The 21935-nt window shown below is 44.6% G+C and overlaps 1 protein-coding gene across 2 annotated transcripts in view; it reads right to left on the minus strand.

Moving 5' to 3' along the window:
* The window catches only part of hs6st1a (heparan sulfate 6-O-sulfotransferase 1a), a 56304-nt gene extending 39693 nt beyond the window's left edge, over positions 1–16611 (minus strand). For both annotated transcript variants that reach the window (XM_083792675.1, XM_083792674.1), the window contains exon 1: positions 15826–16611. In XM_083792675.1, coding sequence (XP_083648801.1) covers positions 15826–16349 — 524 coding nt within the window. In that variant the 5' untranslated portion in view covers positions 16350–16611. The remainder of the gene's footprint in view (positions 1–15825) is intronic.
* Positions 16612–21935: the final 5324 nt, after the last annotated feature.

Here is a 21935-nt window from a genome sequence, read left to right on the forward strand (position 1 = left end):
CCTTGGGGGAGGGGGGGGCACACACTTACAGGGAGTGTTATGCCTAAAGCCTTGGGACACACACACACACACACTTACAGGGAGTGTTATGCCTATAGCCTTGGGACACACACACACACACTTACAGGGAGTGTTATGCCTATAGCCTTGGACACACACTTACAGGGAGTGTTATGCCTATAGCCTTGGGACACACACACACACTTACAGGGAGTGTTATGCCTATAGCCTTGGACACACACTTACAGGGAGTGTTATGCCTACAGCCTTGGGGGACAACGACACACACTTACAGGGAGTGTTATGCCTATAGCCTTGGGGGGGGGGGGGCGACACTTACAGGGAGTGTTATGCCTATAGCCTTGGGGGGGGGGGGGGGGGCGACACTTACAGGGAGTGTTATGCCTATAGCCTTGGGGGGGGCGACACTTACAGGGAGTGTTATGCCTATAGCCTTGGACACACACACACACACACACACACACTTGCAGGGAGTGTTATGCCTATAGCCTTGGGGGGGGCGGGGGGGCGACACTTACAGGGAGTGTTATGCCTACAGCCTGGGGGGGGGGGGGGGCTATGGGGGAAGAGACGACACTTACAGGGAGTGTTATGCCTATAGCCTTGCTGACAACGACGACTGCTCAGGAATAGCCTACAAATCCAAATACATTGCGTATGAACCTTGCAATGACCCTAGCAAATACTACTACAGTGAAAACTGAAAACCCTTGATCTCCGGTCTGGAGAACTTTGTACAAAAATTATAACAGGACTCTGCACTGCTTTGCAAACCCGTCAGTGATTATCAGGCCTGGACTGACGTTATGTCCAGTGGGCCGCCCAATGAATGGGCCATCCCCCATTGCTTCAATATGTTTTTAGGCCAAATGTTAGCCATGAATTTCTGACCCAGTCCATCCCTGGTTTTCAGACGAGAACTTATACAGCGGAGAACAGCAAGGTGTCACGGTGTGAGCTTGTAGATTGGCCAACACAGGCACTGAGGCAGTGGTATTACTTAAATTATGATGATAGTGTAAAACTCACTCTGTACAGTCATAACTACATCTCAACTCGTAACAAATGTGGCACATGTATTAGTAGACCTACTGATAGTTTGTAAAATCCAATCTGTCATAGCTGCCATCTAGTGGACGAATAGTTGATTGCACATTAGAGCACATTATAGACGGACACAAGCCTACAATAGCGACGAAACTGACGCTGTAAGGACTAAAAATAACATTGCATTTTTTGTGTGCATTTGACTCCCCCACGCAAGGCACAAACGGACTCTGTCCAGGCCTTTAACAAATGAATGTCCAAAAAGGCTAAAGGGAATCAACTGTGAGACACACACCCTAAAGGGCTGACCTCTTTATGCTGATTAACATTCCATCAGGAGACAGTGGAGGAGAGGGGTGTTAAGTAAGGAAACATTCCTGTCCCAGACACTTTCCACTTCACCTCCCTGCCCTCTTGTTTTCCCTCATTCTACCGCCCCTTTCTTTCCAGTTATTTACACGGCAAAATCCTCAAGTGTTAATTTGAGTCCAGAAAGTGACTCAGGATTTTACAGTGCAGCCTCCTTCATGCCGTGTTCCGTAAAACTCACTCTTTTCCCTTTCGATGTCACTTAACGGTTGCTCAATCATAACCCCCCTTGGCCTCACCATTCCTCTGTTGCTCTTTGTAGCTAAACCTCTCTTCTCTTCCCTCTCCATCCCTCTCTCCTGTGGTAAGGCTAATGGGAGTGTCGTTGAGGCGTGTTCAGACCAGCCTCAAGCATGGCTCACAGGCTTACGTGACAATCACTGACTCACCGAGTTGAACCGTGTGGTTTCATCTTGTGTGCGCAAACAGGCACTCATCACACACACAATGTTCACACGGTCTAATTCTCTCTGATTCATATACATAATCTGGGTGCTATTGCACTCTCCCTCTCAGGGAACGGCAGGTGAGTTATAATAGCATGGCTGAATGAATAGCGGTTCCATCAAGCACTCAACACCTCTGTGCTTTATAAAGACCTTATGCAGGGCTTCACACCTGCTGCCATGTCTCACACACACGCACACAAACCCCCTCCCCCACAGTATAGCACTTGCTTTTAACTGCAGTTATTTCTGTTTGGAATGGTTAAATGTTTGAACACGCGACACCCCTATCTTCTTCGACAGCATTGTGGTGAAAAGGTTCCTCAGCATACACATCGATGAGGACATCAAATGGGACATAGGGCCATGGTAAAAAAGGCTTTGGGAATGCCTGTACTGCATCCGTGATTTGAAGAAGTTCAAAGTGGGCCCCTACATCCTCAGGTTGTTGTACAATAGCACCATCGAGAGCATCCTGTTGGGGAATGGCACTTCCTACATTTATGGGAACTCCACGGCCCTAGAATGGAAAGCCCTACAGAGAGTGGTGCAGACAGCCCAGCGCATCGTGGGAGGTGAGCGGTGTGTGTAGTCAAAAAGCTCAGCGAATCATCAAGAATACACACCACCCTAGCCACAAGCTGTTCATGCCACTACAGCAACCAAGGCTACCTTTGTAGCAAGTGCTTTAACAGAAGAAAATGGTTTCCACCTGGCTAGCGTCAGAACAGATGATTGAATAAGCACTGAGCACTGCCTGTCACCAGGCGGTCCTGGCCCGACAACACAAGCCACCACACAAGATTGCCTTCCTGTATACACTGACATACCTGTTATACTACTGTAAGCTGCAAAATGGTGTATCGTCTACTGCATGTTCTAGATTCTGCATGTTCTAGATTCGTTATATATTCTATGGCTGCACCTTACGTATGTACTATACAGCATTTGTCTGCTATCTATATATTTTAGCAAACGTTTGTCTATTTCCGCCAAATGTTCACCTATGGCATACCTAGATTAGGGATGCTGGAGTCCATGTGGTCAAATGATCATCCTGAATGAATAAAGGTCAAATGAAAAAAAGAAACAAACAAAAAGTCTGACATCTCCGTTCAGATAAAGCCATCAGGCTGACTGTGCAGTGAACCTGCTCATGGCTAGCCAGTAGCCAGAAAGGTCAACCCGAGAGTGCGGTAGTATGCATAATGAATCATAAGAGCAAAGCATCTCATTGCTTAGCTATAGCACACACACACACACACACACACATACACACACACACACACACACACACACAAACAGCCACAAAAACAAACTGGCAAAAATCCCAATTATGACTCAAGAGGGAAAAACAAATAAGGACTGAGGAGGCTGGTCAACTGATAAGGAATGATAGAAGATGGGATGACAAGAAGGAATAATAGCATCACGGTGAGCCAAGCTTGTAAGGCACACCTGCATCCATGTTGAGTTAAGCACACAGAACATATACATGCATGTACAGGCCACACATGAAATACAGTATAAAAAGTCTAAGAAGGGGTTGTGTACATTTCACTGGTGTGTTGTGCCACACACACGCACACACCTGAGTGGAGAAGCAATTGCAATTCCAACTGACCTGAAAAGTTGCTGGCCAGCCACCTCAAAATAAAGAGGGATGAGGGAAAAAAGAGGGAGAATGCCAGTGAGCAAGAGGGCAATGAAAGCACACAAAAAGAGAGGGATGGATGGAGAGATGCCACAGACGGACGGACGGACGGACGGACGGACTGACACACACACACACACACACACAGTGCAGTGAGGGATTAAGAAAGGGAACAGGCCTCAATACTCCTTTGTGTCATCTCCCGGAAAAAAAAGAAGAATGGAGAGGAGAGGGAGAGAAAAGAAAGGATAAACGGAACAAGAAAGAAGGGATCATATGCAGCGTCCACACACCCCCAGTGGCAGTGAAAAAACTAAACGAGGGTGCCAGTATTTGTGTGTGTGTGTGTCTCCCGAGGTCCCCCGCGGTCAAGAGCGGATCCGCTTTCGCCCTCTTTTCATGCACTCGTTTTCCCCTTTTTATACACTCTCCTCTCTCACCCTCCCTCTCTTTTAGCACAGCGCTGAATGGCCTCTCTCTCTCTGATGACTGACTGATGAATGAAGTAGCTCTTTGAAGTCAAGAGTCACAGCAAGGCTGGTCAAGCGTGAAGAGACATTGGACAAAAGATTGGAAGAGAGACAGAGGGAGGGAGTGGGAGAGTGAGAGAGAATAGGGGAAACAGGGGAGGGGGAAGATATTCAAAAAAGGGAAGAATGTTGATTTACAACAGTGCACATGCAGAGATAGTGACAGCACAAGTGAAAGAGAGCTACAGAAATATGAGAGCGGGTGTGTTGTGCGAGACAGAAAGAGGAAGATAGGAGAGCAGGCGTGCTCCACATTTGTATGACCAACCAGAGTATTTGCATGTTGGCGATCACAAGACCAGAAACAAGCGAGCAGCAAATAAACATGGCCCCGAGTGGATGACAACTTTCTGGAATATTCCTGCAGACGCGAGACCTTCGTGTACCTCGGCTCCACTTCCTTAATCACTATGGAAGCACATGGTCCGTCACAAGTAATTTCCGTAAGAGTTATATATAAACTAGAGGGCGGACTGCCCCGCCCCCAGCTATTAATTTCAATGGAAGTTGCTCACTGGCGTTTGAAGCATCTGGAAGAATGCTCTATTTCCGCATTTTCTTGATTTGGGCACCAAAATGCGGAAGTGCTAACCTAAATCTCAGCTGCGTGCTCTTTTGCTCGTGTATGTACTTCGCCGGCCTGCAGTTCCAGTTTTGGCCAGTAGGCTGTAGCTTGGGGCAGCTTCAACGATTCCCAGGCCCTCTGGGGGACTGCAGGGTTTGTGCAGAACACAACCAGCTATAGCTACTGATGCTACTCGTTTTTCTGTTTGCATTACATTGTTCAAGTAGCCCTTCGCTAAACCCCACCCCAAAAAGTGATTGTCCAATGCAAATCCATATAGTTTAGCAACCGTTGCTATGCTGGGCAAACTTTTGTCACCTCATTGATTGATTGATTTATATTATTTAGTTTGCATAATTACAGTACATTTCAAGTACAACTCAATACAAAATTGTTAACCGAGTGGACGACACCATAAAGCATTACACTTGTTTACAATAGGGCCCACCATTTTCAATTCATCAAAACATTTAGAGACGTACGAATATACACTTCCATATAGCCAAAACAGGTAATCATCATAGAGGTAAAAAGGGAAAAGAAACATACAATGAGCGGGGGGGTGGGGATTCAGATTTTACCGGGGCCAGTTTCATAGCTGTCAGTCGGTGTTATTTTGCATGGCTGTGTTGTTGAACACATACACAGCTTAACATTGGGAAAGTTACACGACTCAGCCAACCAAGTGAGGGCAATAATACTAATCACCGGTCCGTAGTCTGAACGTGCATTGCATGTAAACTCCTCACTTCTCGCTTAAAGAGAAATTATAAAAAGGTGCTTATGGCATGGGCACAAGGTTATCTACATCTACTATTTTGGTGTAAAATATCTTTCACAGTTAATTAAAACAATAAACACTACGTGCCTGCATTAAGAGGCAGCAGGGATATCATTTTAGAAACGGTCGCCTGAGCAGCCTATCAGAGAGGTCCTCTCCGGCAGCCTGCTTATACCCGGTGGTCAGCTTTCGACGTTTCCCTACTATCACAAGACTTTTTGATAGAATGTGCGTCGCTGTGTACACTCTGTTCTCAATTGGCTTTAGTGATTCATCAAATCCACTGCCTTTGCTCCTGCTTGCTTTGCACATTCATGCACATGATGCAAAGTGGTCTGAGAATCAAGAGAGAAATAAGGGATCCTCTCAATTACCTCACCCCGTTCCCTGGGTGAGGTGGGTGGAGAGAGAGAGAAAGAGAGAGCAGTGCTTCTCCATTGTTTATCTCAATCTCACATCAGATCAGATCACTGTCAGATAAAAGAAGTTCCTGACACATCACTTCCTCTATCTGGAAGAAGACGACGTGCACTCAGCACTGGGGACTGAAAATGACAGGGTAGATTGGGAGGGAGGGGGGTCGTCGCCGACTCGTCGTTAACTTTTCGACAGAGCAACAGAGAGAACTGTAAAAGACAAAGTGAGAGAGAGAGGAGGCGGCCACACAAGGGGATATGAGGGGGAAGGAGTGCGACTGAGACTCAGGCGGCAGGGAGAGCGCAATAGAGAGACAGAGGGAAAATACAATCAAGAGCTAGAAATGAGAGGAAAAGATAAAATACAGCCCCCTCCCCGTGCGCACCGGATCCACTTCAACGTGGGCAACACTTTGGGAGAAGAGGAGGAGCGAAGAGACAAAGAGGTGGTGAGACGGGACCTAAGAATAGTGTAACTGGATTAGTTTTTAACACCGACCTCTATTCACTAGGGCGGCAGCAGCAGCGCCCGCTCAGCTTCTTCCTTCCACAGATCTGTGTCTGGTTACCACTGAGGCCCTCTGGCCCACTTCTTTTTTAGAAAACCATCCACTTCAGCCGCCACGCAGGCCCGTACTGAGATTTCCAGACGAGGTGACATATTAGTTTAACCCTTATTTAACCAGGTCAGTTGACTGAGAACTGCAAGAGCTGGGGGGCATATACGTTTTAGATTTGTGTGTGTGTGTGTGCACGCGCACATGTAGAAGGGATCACAACAATGTAACCTGCAGTGACAAGATTCTTATGGCACATAAGAGTCTTATGGCACATAAGCAGTCTGTGAGAGGGGACTGGGCTACATACATACGTACACAATCAGACAGATTTAAGCGAATCCCTGCTGAAGAGTGTGAGATACTGTGATTGCAGACAGGACACACATGCGCTCCCCATATCCGTATGTGTGTGTGTCCCCTGTGTATATGAGAGGGAGAGAGATCTACAGCTTTGCCCTCGAGCAAAGAAGACAAAGCAAGTGCAGCAAGGGGAGGAATCTCTCCCTTTCTCCATGAACGGCATCAGCAGTTTAGCTCTCCCATTGGCGATTTGGCGTATGCATCACTCGCTCTCTTTTTACACACACACACACACACACACACACACACACACACACACACACACACACACACACACACACGGATGCAGACACAATAAGTTAGCCTATATACCCTGAGTGTGTGTGTAGTGTACCCAAATGAGAGACAGTCCCAATCAGTTCAAACTCCTCCCCCCGATTCAAAGCAGCAGGGTTGGATTTGCATTTTTCCCACAATTCAATTAACACGCTTGTCAGCCTCTCCTCTGCGTTCACATGCCTTCTCTTGCCAACACACACACACACACACACACACACTTTATTTATTCATAAACAGAACCAACGTGTTTAGACAATGAATTATTCGTAAACAAATAACTGAGACGAGCTTGGAATGGGGTCACATCCTGTCTGGGCATTGACATATCCTGGGACTTGACGAGAAACACAGGTCATGGATACAGAGAAATACAATCACTGGGGAGTGCTCTCTCCCTCCATCCCACTCTGTTCTTTCTCTCCCCTTGCCCTTCTTTCACTCTCATCGCCTTAAGAGCATAAAGAAGAGAGGGAATGGGGGAAGACAAGGCATAGCCACCAGAGAAAGTGGCACAGTGGGGGGTAGGCTCACAGGAAGAATACTGGAGACACCCAGGGGCCAGCTTGAGAGATCACAATGAAGGGAAGGGGTCAAAAGGAAAAGGGCGAGATGAGGCACAACCTGATTTATAAAACCAGGAAGTAGGATCAGCCAACAGAACATGCTGACTTTTCCGTGGGGCCAGCTAATGACTGCAGCAACCCCCCTGTCTGATTAATAGCCTGTAATCCCATTCTCATGGTTAGCTTAATTTAGCATTCCATAGCACCACTCATTTCCAACCTTAGAAATGTGCACGCATGTGCATCAACCATTTGCTTTTGGCTAGCCGCAGCTAATGCTAGGCTAGGCTAATCAATCGGCAGTAATCCTGTTGGCGGAGCCACTGTAGCGTAGCACCCCTCATTACCAGGCATAGAAATGTCCGCTAATCATTCACCGCACGGCTATTTGTCCCCACAGCTCAAGAATCACTCTGGAGGGGGGGAATGACATTTGACAGTCAGCAACAGAGGGTAGAAGGGACACGACTGACAGAGGATGTGTAATGATCAGCAGACAGATCACTCGTAGTTTTCTTTTCCTGTGCTCTCTCTGTCCATCTTCCTTCCTTGTTGTGTGTAACCACTTGACTTTGCTCTCCACCGGTGTGTCAGTCAAGTTTTATCAATCAATGAAAAAGCCTTGTTGATCCATAATGGCTAATCAATACTGAAAGCTGGTGGTGAAGACACTAAGCAGACCACCAAGAGTGTTTGAGCCACCTTTCTTTCGTGTCTCCTGCATGTTTAAACAATCGCAATGCAATTACCGTATCTTAGGGCTGTTGATTTTGCCTAAAAAATAATTCAGAAAAAGAAATCCTCTCAAATAGGCTATGTTGTTTTTATTTAAAACATTTGCAAATAAATTTGAATTTTCCTACTGGAAATAAAAAGCATATGCGTGGTTATATAGGGACACCTAATAATCTATGCCAAAACAATGGGAAAATGTCCATCTTTGTGTTTGTGTTGTATTTTTATATCAAAAGTATATCAAAAGTACTTCCTTTGAACGAAAACGTGCTGCGTGATGACATGTTGAGTCCTGCATGAATAGAAATCTTGATTCATTCACCTGGTTTATTCCCATTGCTGTGTTCCCTCAAAACAGCTGGTTTTGATTACAGAACTACTCTATTTTTAATCAATCAAGATGACATCCAGACAGTGTATTACTCGTTTTAAGCGTAATCATCATGCTAAAATATGTATCTGAAAACATTAGAGATTAGAAATAAGCCACGAACAAACTCAACGCACACTTCTGTCTTGTCATATGGGCCATATGAAAATGAAGCCGCTAGCTCTGTTCAACTTGATAAAGCTGATATGCTTTTATTGTGAAGCAAAAAGTTTGAGTGTCTCACATCCTGGAGGTTTCCGCGTGCTGACAATAGCCGATCTACAAGCTCTATGTGTTGTGAGCTTGCAGATCAGGTATTTTCAGCATGCAAGTCTTCACTTTGTTTTTAGCCGAGGTGATTTAGAGACAGACAGTGCTCCTTGACGCAAAAATAACAGTTAGTGTAAGGGACTGTAGGTCAGGTTATTAATAAGCTATGAGCTTTTTTCGGTGGCACATTATATTCAATCAAACAACATGTTTACCTCAGCGTTCTGTCTGCGTGGATCAGCTTGAGTGAGCACACATCATGGAGTTGTGAGCTGCGCGCACCAGAGAAAGTGCACGGCAAAGAGAGATTACATTAATTTGGTGTCGGACTCTGGCTTATTATGCTTTAGCAGGATCGGGCTGGACTTATTTTGGCCCGATTTAACGATTTTCATTTTTTGACATAGTCAACATTACAAAATCCGATTTCTATTCCAAATCACACAGCCCTACCGTATCTACATATTCAATGTACTTGTTTGTGCCATTTGGCGTTACACTACGTACACAGAAACGTCTGATACCCCAAACAGAAGTTTAATATTTGATGATGAGGATTCACTGCCATTTTGCCTCCCTGAAGATCAATGCCAAACAAAATGGGACCAATTATTAGTACATACCTTAAGTAACTTTCATTAAAGAAAGACAATGAATAGTTATCAAACATGGGTGTATTAAAAGTTATAACTTCCTCATTTACTTATTGCATTGACTATACAGTAGGTTAGGGGTAACGAAGGATATCGAGTTAGGTTGACCTGAGCTTGAACCTCAGTTAGTTGGAGTCAGTAGAGTAGTAGCTGGGACAAACCTGTCAACACTTGCTTCGAGCTACAGATGACATAACACAGATAATCTCACCCTTTCATGTGTGAGCAGACTGTTTTTCCTATCTTGAGGGGTGAAATGGTCCTAACTCCTCCCTAGGAAATCCCGGAAGCATTGTCCCTGGTGAGCACTATTTGTGAAACCTTTTCATTGCGGTATTTATTGACAGGGTTGAGAATATGAGTTAGGATTATAATTAGTCATGTTAAAGTTATGGTCAGGATGACATTACGGTTTAGCTATAATAAAATGGCAGCGTATCAAGTTAGGAAAGTCCAGATGAGTTACAAAGGACTGTTTGTGAACTTTGTGTAGGTCAGGGTTCCCCAATTAGTTTTCCCCAAAGCCCAAATTATGTCTAGGGTGCTAGGGTTCATGCAAAATGTTTGTGTTTCATATTATTATTAATTAATCTTAGAATAGATGTAGAGAAGAGCTATTTGACAGTTGCAGAAACATAATTGCCTTCCTTGATTCATTAACGAGCGTCTCAACGAGCCAGGGGTTGGTGAGAGCCACAGCGCAGACCATCTATTGGGGAACCCTGGTGAAGGTGCATGCACGTCGCACGGTATACATGTACATTCCTCACAGTGTCAACATGAAGTGTGTCTGGCAGCAACTACTCACACACTAACCATTGCAGGGAAGGCCAAGCTGTGGGAGTAGGCCAGGGGGATTTACACCAGGTAAAAAGGCAGGAATAACTGGCTAGAAGGATGATGTGGGAATATTTGCGGGAATGATGGAACATTGTGCCAGCATAGCCGGGATGAGGATGTAACCGGCTTTGGAGCACCCAGGCTGCCGACACTTAAACCCAGCTAATCTGATGGGATTAACACACACCGACCTGCCTGGCTACACACAGCCTGCCTTGCACATGCTCAAACACACCAAAATAGCACGTACGTCAGCCAGCTAGCCCTCACCGGCCTTGGCAATTCCCTAAAGTTCAACTGGATTCCTAATGCTCACGGCTGGCAGTCTGGCAAGTTGACGATGACATCGTGCTGCTAGGTTACCACATGTACACACATACACATGCACACACATACACATACACATACACATACACACACACACACACACACACACACACACACACACACACACACACACACACACACACACACTATGTGTGCTGTGAATCTAAAACAGACCTATTGAAAAAAAAGAGTAATGCCTGCAGCTTGACAACCGTGCTAATTGAGTACACCCCCCTCCCCAAGCCACCTCCTCAGCAATGAAAGTAAACGTTTTCACCTCATCGTCCCTTCAATCACACCAATGGCCGTCCTATCATGCTATGTGGCATGTCCCATCATGCCACACTCATCCTCATGCTCCCCCGTCTTCGTACCCTTCACTGCTTCTCTCCATCTCCTCTTCCCTCCCCTCATACATGAAGGCCTAATCATTCATTAGAACCAAGGCAGTTGTCCATTAGGCAAAGCAGCCATTTTGGAAATTGCAGCAAATCTTCCATGAAAAGACATTTCCTCTAATGCAGTAGTCACGCTCTGGGAGAAAGAGAGAGAGATGGAGAAGGGGGGATTGATGGAAAGGAGAGAGGAGAGAGATAGAGATGAACAGGGGGGGTTTGATGGAAAGAGGAGAAGGGAGAGAGAGAGCCCCGCAGCCATAAAGCCACCAAGCGGAAAGCAAGCCTGCTGTTTGATTAGAGAATGACACCATCATGGAGAGAGGGAGGGACAGTGTTTTAGAGGCGAGCAGAGGGGATGAAGAGGAGGCGGGGTAGAGATGAGCAGGAGTGAGGAAAAGAGTGAGAGAGATAAACCAGAGTGTGATTCGTGAGGGCTGAAACAGAGGCGGCAAAATTAGCCCCATCACTTACTTCACTAGCTAAGACGCTCTATGACACTTCCAGCCCACACATAGGCCAAATTTTGCTTCGTCTGATTGTAGGCAGTTACTTTGCGTATAGTGATAGGCAACTTCTTGACCAATTAGAAGATCTCAGATCAGAGCACGTGTTTTGTCAATTATAAGTGGAAAATCAAAACCATTCTGAACACCCCTCTGCTCCCCTTCTGTGTGTGTTCATCATCTGCACATCTCCAATGGACATTTATCTCCCTCCCCCTGTATGCCTTCATATTGCTGAAGCATGACTCTGCTGCGTCCTTTAAACAATCATATAGCGAATTGAGACCGAGTTTCGCTAAAAAGTCCCTACCACCCCCACCACACACACAAACACAACCAGTCTTTCTCTCTCCAATAAACAACAAAGCACGTCCATGACCAAGTAAAATCCTAAGTGTTCAACCCTGTTCCCACTCGCTTGAAATGCCTGCAATTTACTGCCATTTAATTTTGGCATCCCGTAGGAATTGGAACATGCACTTTTGAATGTCGGTATCACGTCACACACACAGTCCGAATGCCTGCATTGTAATCACGGTATGTGAAGTTTGTGAACGCAAATCATCACTTTACCGATATCATGACAGTGCAAAATACAGTGTGAAATGGTAGTGCTTACATAAGAGATGTTAGTTTGCAGACTTTGCACAAACTTAGTTTTTCTTTTACTACATTTTTATCACACGATTTTTGTAACCTCCGGCACAAAGAAAATGCTTCATAGAAACAATGGTGGTGAGTGAACCGTTACTCTGAACATTAGACCCACCCACCGTATACTCTGCTGGCGTGGAATTGTTATTTTTTTCACAGATATTCACTGTTTGTTTACAGCAACCTCCAACTTGCTTTGACATCATTTGTCTCTGAGATTTCACAGTTTCTGGTGACAGTGGACAAAGTGTGTACTCTCTCTCTCTCCAATAATTATTTGCCTTGTGTTTGAGGTTAAAGTCCCTCAGACAAGAGGAAGACTATGCAACTGTTCAATTAACAGAATGCTTAAAGGAAATGGCTTACTTAACAGGGATTCCAGACAAGCCATTTTGTTACTGTAATCTGACAATTATATCAAACTAGTGGTAGATAGTTATAGGTAGATAGGGTCCTTTTCTAGCGCGCCGTAGCTCCGAGCATGGGGGTGGGGTTTATCGGCAGTTTGTCTTTTATGGCAGCCCGATTTGGACAAAACTGTGGAGAGTATTCCGACATTATGAAAGACAGATGCATACACACAAAAATGTCGAGCTATCAAAATAAGCGATTTAGCAATAAACCCTCTATGCACAGTCGGAGCTGTGGTGCACTTGAGATGTTATGTAATTTTTCCACATGTACCACTTGTTTGATATAATATCATATTACGGTAAAACAGTTCATTCAAGAATTCTCCTTTAAGCCCAAAATAGCTTTTTGTGTTGAAAACATGGAGATTTTTTTCTTTTGTTGCACACCTTCACAGTGAATGGAGAATGCAAAAATGATCAGACAGAAGAAAATATTTAATCGGAGAAGAAACAAACAAAGACAGGGGTCTGTCTACTCTGCAACATAAGAAAATGATACTCCAGAGTATCTCAAATGTCTAATATTCATTCGTATCCTCATTACTTCAAACCGCGTTTTTTGTATTCATCGTTTAAAACACTTCAGGGGGTAAAGCGTTTCATGCACAAATGTGACGTGTGTGTTTTAATGTGAATTGAGACACCTCTCGCGCGAGCAATCACATTATAGTACCATTAAGGCGGGTGTGTGGGAATGACTCTCCCACTTGCCTATGCTGACAATTTAATGTACAGTATTCCAGGGGGAAAAAAACTTTACACCTTGACCTTAACATCCTTGGTTTTTAATTGCGTAGAAGGCGTTTTTACTCTGCGTTAAATAAATAGGGTTTTACAGTGTATATGTGCGTGCCAAATAATCTCTAAATTGGTGTGTTTTTCCTCCCTTTTAAAAACTAGATATTCTGAGGTAGCCTGAGTAAGGTCGCAAGACGGAAACGTTGCTCTCTGCTCTTTTAAAATAAATGCTCTTGAACCCGACAAGTATGCGGGTGTCCCTCCTTTTTCCTACGTTGTATGCCTTGTCACCATGGCACCTGCTCCAAATTGTCTAACGGGTACGCGGAAGTCATCCCTCTATAAAAACTAGATATTCAAATTGTGTCTGCCTCTGAGTGAGCTGAGCATCTTTGTTTTGTCTGTGCGTGTGTGTCTCAGGTCTGTAAGTAACCCCTCCACTCGCAGAGGCCAAAGGCTCCGTTTCAACCATATCTACTGCACTGCCGACACTCACAGCAGATCTGAAAACCATGCGTACCACACGGCTGTGAGAAATCCCTTTCCACTAGTCTGTAAACACAGATGATCTCTCCCTCCCATGCACCCTCCCTCCCTCTCCGTCAGTCAGTGGCCACACGCAACCACTGCTGCCACCCTGGAAGACAGATGTCACCAACAAGCTTCACCACAATGACTAGAAAGACAGAGAGACAAACAGATGGACAGACAGACAGAGATTCAAAGCAAAGGACAAAGAGGGAGTGAGAGAGGGACACAGAGACAATGAGGCAGATGGAAGTCAGGAAGAAAGTAAGAAAGTAAAATAATTATAATCAAATTGAGTCATGGGGACAGATAACTTCCAGTTCTTAATGCAGCAGTGTGACTCAATGTTCTTTGTCTTGGAAGTGGAGCTCTCTCTGTGTGTGTGTGTGTGTCAAGGTGGACTTGTTCTTCTTCAGGGAGGGCAAGCTTATTGTCCCTTGTCAGTAGTGATATTACAGCAAATTAAAACAAAGGCTGAGATCTCCCTCCCTCTGTCTGTCTGTCTGCGCTCACACCGACCCAGGTTCCTTCCTCAACTCCCTTCCTGTGCCTGTCTCTACATACAGACAGGGGCTTATATTAAGCCTATGTGTATGAAGTGTGGAAGAGTGGAAGAGTCCATCTATCCTGGATCTAGCGTGATATGTCAGCTCTCCATGCAGGATGGTCAGACACGTTATCACCTCTGACCAGGAAAACCACAGGAGCTGGGACTGACGCCAACAGCAAATACCACTGCTTGTGTGTGTGTGTGTCCCAGCGGTAATAATCACCCGGATTAGAGTGGAGCCAAACCCCTGCAGGGTCCCCTTGCCCCCTCCCAGGCCAGCCCAGCCAGCCTGCAGCTCTGAACCCCCTTGTTTGAGCAGCCCAGCCCGACTGACAAAACGGAGCACAAACTCTCTTCTATTACATATACATTATGTGTGTGTAATATATATACATACATACACACATACACACACACACACACTATATATAGATACACACAACTAGATAGATATCTATCTATCGATTCTGCATTGCTAAAATACAATATTAAACGGACACCTAAACCATTCAATAAGCATAGCCTTTAACCACAAGGGTGCAGTGAAATGGAAGTTGATACAGTTGTCAATATGTCTGGAAGAAGGATGCAGTGTTTCAAACAAAAGAGAGTGCAGTGCGGAGAACAAATAGCTCATAATTTAATAACAGCGGCTGTATACGGTTCCTTCTCAATCAATCAATCAAGACTCTTTCAAAGGCAAAACACCCAACCGTTTCTTGTGTCGGGTCAGGGTGAGAGGCTTTAATATTTCATTGTGAAGGAGACCAGCCAGCCAGCTGCTGCCTGCCTTTCAGCGAGCGCTCGGCTCCCTGGTAATGGCATTTTTATCAACAATTGTCAGAGACACTGTTGATCCTCTCTGGCATTTATGGGAATACTGGCTTTAATGTGCGACCAATTGTCAAACAGTCGCCTTTGGTTATCCATCAACAAACCGGGACAGACTTTCCTCGTCATTATTCCAGTACCCTACTATCGTTTCATATCTTGCCATAATAATGTCCCACGGTCCCACCACCCACTGTAACGACAGACCCTTGATCACGCTGCTAATAACAAGCCGTAGACCACTATAGTGACTCCACACTCGCATTAAAAGCAGTTTTGTCAATACGAGTTAGAGGATGTGGAAACTGGAAAATATCCGAATTTAAAAGTGGGATGTTTAGAGATGTAGCCTGAAATAAAGGGTAATAACTTTTAAGTCTACACCCTGCCGGGACAGTGGAATAAACTGTATGCTCGTTTTTACCTTTGATTTTTTAACTTGTTCTCCTTCTTGTTGAGAACCCCTGGAACACAGTTCGTGAGCTCGGTCCAGTCGGCGTGCAAGCCGCAACTCCAGCCCGTAGAGAAGCGAGAGAAGAGCCAGGTTTCCTTGCGGTTCGGTCGGTAGCAGGTACATTTCTTCTGACCCGGTCGACAGTCGCAGGGAACTTCCAGGCGAACATTTTGCACCAGGTGTCTCCCGAAGGTAGTTCCTCCCGTTTTTTGTATGTGCAAAAAGACGATCACGTCCTCCCCTTTGATTTGGAAATCGATTGTTCGCTCCAGATCCCTTACGGGAAAATAGTATTTCTTCACGTAGTGGGGGTCCGGAGTGGGAAAGATGTCCCCCTCGTCCTCCTCCGTGAAGTAGCCGTGCGGGGAGCCGAAATTAATCACCCCGGGAGCCACGTACTGATAAAGGATCAGCATAAAACACACGGATCCCACAACGATCAACAGAAATTTGCTGCTCCTCTCAACCATGTTCCTTCTTCCAGTGCGGTTCATACGCTACCATTTCCCAGTCGAGCGAACAGAGAACAGAGAACGCCGAGCTTCATTCTCGCTGCGTCTCCCTTTGCGACTATGCACCGAATAAAATAAGTTGATACATTGTAGCCGCGCTCGTTCGTTCTTTACGACAAAATACACATTGTTGCAACCCGCTGGATTCCTGCTCGCCCCGTTTACGTTCGCTCTCGTTGCATCGCGCGTGTGTGTGGCTGTGCGTGCCGTGGTCCTATCGGGCTCACAGCTCACAGTCACTGCATCACCACGGAGTTATGTACCCAGGATGCAGCGCGAATCCTACCTTTTAACATAACACATTCCCGTCGTTCTCTCTCTCTCTCTCTCTCTCTCTCTCTCGCTCTCTCGCTTTCTCCACTGACTACACAAAAACGAATGAAAAGGAGAATTTTAATTTCTTGGTTGACATGCACCACTCAAAGTCAATGGCTCGCATAAACTTCAGAGTACGCAGGGACCGGGTAGTAGTCATCAACAAAAGGTCACATTTATAGTAGGCTATACACTATATTCATCTAGAACTAAGTGGGGGAAATTACAGCGTATTCTTGTACCTATTAACACAAATAATACATAGGCCTACTGTATGAGTCAGAGTATGAGTCATACACTGACTGTCGGTAAAAAAAGTAACAATGTATCAAAGACAAATAATTATGACTGTAGCCTATAGGCCTACATGCCACATGCCACAGATCTGGGAGAAACATTATTTTAACACCCTATACCCAATACCCGTCCCATACCTCCTGTTCTTATTGCACATTTGTTATCTTATGTAGGTCTACTACTAGCTCTGGTCCATATCTGTAATGCTTTGCGAGTCAGAGCTAGTCTACGTCTACTACAGCTACATACGGTATGGTACAATTATAATATGCCATGTTACAGCTACAAACAAAATCAGACAGACTGCAACCATTATTACCAAGTACCAACATTCTACAGATAAACGCTTCAGTGAAGCTTATTAACGTTGTTTATCTAAGCTGCTTCACAATTAAAGATTGTAGTCGTGCAAGAACCATAAGATCAACAGTTCACGTTGCTTCTTGCGTTTCCACCGCTGGTGGTCGCCACTGAGCAGCACGCCGATGAACATCATTGGATTATTAGGTCCTTTCTCTCTCTGCAGCAGCTGAGCAACTTGTCAGGCTCTACATATTTATGTTATTCTCCCAAGGGCGATCGATTACTGTTGAACATGTTTTGACTAATCATATCTGAGAATGAGAGAGAGACATGTTTCAACTGCTGGATGTGGAGATAAGACTGGCTTTTGTAAAGTTACCAAAGCTGACAGTATCTTCTAGGTATAGAGGCCCCAGTATCCCACACAATATTCATATTCAACCTATTACTCTATTGATTCATAACAAGTCTAAATGACATCCGTGGGATCAGCCAAATAACCACACATGATTTGAAAACAACTGTTGAATTATATGCCAGTGGTCAGGGATAAAAGGTGCTTTTGTGTTAAATCAAAGCAGTGAATTTACTAAACCTATAATTTGCCTGTGGTGATGACTCATGATTTGTAAGCACTCTGTTTTCACAGAATGTCTTGAAACCTGTTTCAGTGCTATTGATAGGCAGGGACGGAAGGGCCCCTGAGCAAATAATTATGTTGGGTCCCCCATAGCGTGTGTGTGAAACAGTTTTTTATCATCTTTTTTACCTAAATTTAACACAATCAACTGCCAATGAAGGGCCCCAGGAGCCCTTAACCATGACGACACTCTCCTGTTCGCGGGTCAGCAGTGGTTCGCCAAATCACTGCCCCTCTCATCTAGTCTTATAGAGTCTATAAGACAAATATATAGACAAATCCATGGAGGACGTGGGTCGCAAACCAGCACAGATCAGCCACATCCGGCCAACAAGGCACAGCATCCATGGAGCAATGTCCTGCCGACCAGGTCAGGCGCCAATCAGGCACTGACCACACAATTGTCCTTTCTCTTATAATGCCAAAGCCAACAGGAGGCTCTACCTGCCTTGTGTGCATGTTCTTGGGGGATTGCAGGCACTGAGAGGTCTCTAGAAGTGTGGTTAGCTTCATGTCTAGGGTCCTCCTACGTCTCACCAGACAGTTTGTCTGTGCATGTGTCCCTCCATGTCCACAGACTCCACAGACTCCACACTTGTGGTTTGTTTGAGCCTTCTCTGCGTCACTGTCCTTGTTGTTGCCGTTGATTCTGTCCTATCGAGTCTCTCTTCCTCCCTTCCACTCGGGAGACTCTGGGGGTATTGCTCGTTATTGCTCGTTTTTGTGCGAGTGCTGCAATAGGGTCCTGTTACCCGCCCATTATCCTCAGCCAACAGGAGGCTCTACCTGCCTTGTGTGTTCTTGGGGATTGCAGACACTGAGAGGTCTCTAGGCACATTCTTTACCTATTAACTGGTGCTCACTAATGCTCATTATGGTACCGTTTTTATCTACTTGGTCTGCGTTTCAGAGAATAGGCCAGTCAATCTAAGATTTGACCCAAAAGAAATTGCAATAGTAATCATTCAAGGTTTTTTATGATCCTTAGGGTCATCCAAATAACATTAAAAATGTGTATTACAGTATATACATTTTGGTTCACGGTAAAAATAATAACTAATTTTAATGTGTCAAACTATGGGGTTTTCATGATTCATGATTCCAAGCATTTGCTTTGCACAAAAAACACTCCTTGGGCTAAAAACAGCCATAACCACTTGCCCAAATGTGCCCAAATGTGATGAGGTCAGCACATTTGGTGCTATGGCCTAATTTAGCCCAGTGAGCTTAGATTGACTGGCCTAGAAAGACTGTGGAGAGTTCAACCCGCCTACCAGTGACATCATCGATTGGGATCCAACCTAATATAAACTGCATGCTTTCTATTCCTGAAAGGTTAGCATGCTTCAATGGAAGCCATTGTTCTCAAGTTAATAAAATAAATATTAGAAATCTTGTTTGAAAACAAAAAACCTGCCTAATGATGTCACAGGTAGGCAGGTTTCTGAGCCCTGCTATGAGACACAGGTTGAGTATAAACTAGATACAGTGCCCCTTGGGGCACAGGTCTCCACCAGGGCAGGTCAGGTTGTGGCCTGCTGGTGGCGCTATAACAGGCCAATGTGAAAAGGGTGGGATATATTCCTCAGCCTAGTAGGAAAGTCTGTGAAAGATTTGACGTAAATTGCACGCTGTGTTTTTTGAGGCTTTTTGCGATTTGAGGCTTCTTGTTAAAAACTGGCCAATCCTGCAAACTTTGAAAGCCAATGTTAGCCAATTAGGATGGAATATGAAATATCTGACAGATCCGGCTTGAACACATGACTATAGAGATAGTGTGTAACGATTTGATCATGTAAGATGATTTCAACTGAATTTATGTGAATATATATATATATATATATATATATATATATAGGCCACATATGACGTAAATTCTCCATTCATTGTCAATGGCATTTAATGTTTGTGTTAGGACAAAATAGCTGATTTGCTCGTCTACATATGACGTCAATTCTCCTTTCAATGTCAATGGCATTTAATGTTTGGGTGTTGCCACAAAAAGCTGATTTGTTCAGACACGTAAATTCTCCTTTCATTGTCAATGGCAAATGTGTTAAGGACAGTTAAGGACAAGAAATAACACCTGTGTGAAGTGAGGGGCGCTCAGCAGCGCTCCTATCAGCGTACATCATCCTCCTCCATTCATTGTCAGTGGGAATTTAATCAGGACAAGAATCTACACTATGAGTGCGTTCGGAAATGCGCCCTGAACGCACTGGTGTGCTCTCTTGTCGTTCGTTTATTCAGTGCACTCAGTGCGTTGTCGTTCGAAAATCCAGTGCGCTGCACACCGGGTGTGCCGAGTGCCCGCACTTAGCGACCCTACCCTGAAGCTGGGGTTGTCCGGTGTGATTCGTGTGAATGCGTCACAGCTGTGGTCGTTCGTAAATAAGGCACACTGAACTCACTCTGTGACGTCACCGCCCACCACACTCAACAAACTGACCACATTCCCGTTGCGCATTTCCGAACGCACCCTATAGCTGAATATAGGAGGGGCTAGCGCCCCTCAAAAATTGCTTTCCCAGAGCATGACCTATTGATTTTAGTGGCCCCTGCCACTTGAACAATATATCACTCTTGAAATGAATACCTGTAGTGTTAGGAGTACTTTTCGAGGACCCCAATGCAATGGATCTAGGGTTTAATCCTTTTAGCATCCATTTGTATAGAACTGTTCTGTGCTTTCCCCCCCTTTTTTGCAAACTGTTAATAAAGTACTGGTATTCTATATTCACTTATAGGGGGAGTCTTTTTTTCAATGCCCCCATGTTTTATCCATAGTCCAAATCTGGACAGTCACCTGTGACTCTATAGTGATGATGATGTCACCCACTCTTTGTGGAGACCCATTTTGAAGCCTCAAAATTGAATGCCACCATGTTAAACTAATTTGACAAGATGGTAGAGCTGGGAAGATGCATTGTTCCGCCTGTGTTTTGATCACTGTGGTAGTAGCCTATAGACCGATTCCGTACCGGTTTCATGGTCGCAGCCTACGTATTTCCTGTAGGCGGATCCGCCATAGCTGCGGGGGAGATCAGCACGTCTTTCATTACAGTGAATGTAAAGTGTCTTGTTTTCGTTGGCTCACGTTACGCTAATTGATAACTCTATAACGTTACAAAGATGCCCAAAAAATCGGGACGAACGTGTGCAGTTCATGGCTGCTCCAACAGTAGTGGCAAAATCCAACTCTGGAAAGAAACTGAATGTCAAAAACACAAACCTCTACATCATGAAGATTGTCCATGCCAAAAGCCATACGGTTTGCACAGATTCCCTGGGCGTGCAGAGGACAATGACGTGCGCCAGATGTGGATCAAAAACATCAACATAAAGGACTTTGTTCCCACAAAGAACAGCACGGTAACTTTTGGATACTTTTTGTTAGTTATACCATTAATGCTAGCATGCAGCCCCCATTGAGGAGTGAAATGTTATCTCAACTAGTTCATCATTGTTAGTAAATAAGTCACCTGTGGCTTGACATTATTGTGATTAAATACTAGGCTATTTGGACAAACTATGACAGTCTAATGAACACAAATACTGCAGGACACAGTTGTATGGTAGGGTTCTACACATAAACAAACTTCATGGAAAGTTGGAAACATCTGGGTCTAAATTAGACCCAAGTAGTGAGTCACAACAGTGGCTGAATGTTGACAATCTAGTCTACCCCCTATGAAATGGTGCAAAGCAATGTACAACGTCCACTCTATGAAATGGCTATGCCACCATTTAGTGGACAGTATTTTCTGAATCAGAATAAATCTTTATCACATCACAAGGTGGGTAAAATTATTAGTTGAGAAGGCGTTTTTGCAGTCAAAATAGAGGCATAAAGTGCATAATATAACTAATTGCATAACATGATACATGAAACCATTTAGTGGACAGTATTTTCTAAATCAGAATAAATCTTTATCACATCACAAGGTGGGTAAAATTATTAGTTGAGAAGGCGTTTTTGCAGTCAAGATAGAGGCATAAAGTGCATAATATAA

This window comes from Protomyctophum parallelum (genome assembly GCF_964188405.1).
Source record: "Protomyctophum parallelum genome assembly, chromosome: 20".
Classification (NCBI taxonomy): domain Eukaryota; kingdom Metazoa; phylum Chordata; class Actinopteri; order Myctophiformes; family Myctophidae; genus Protomyctophum; species Protomyctophum parallelum.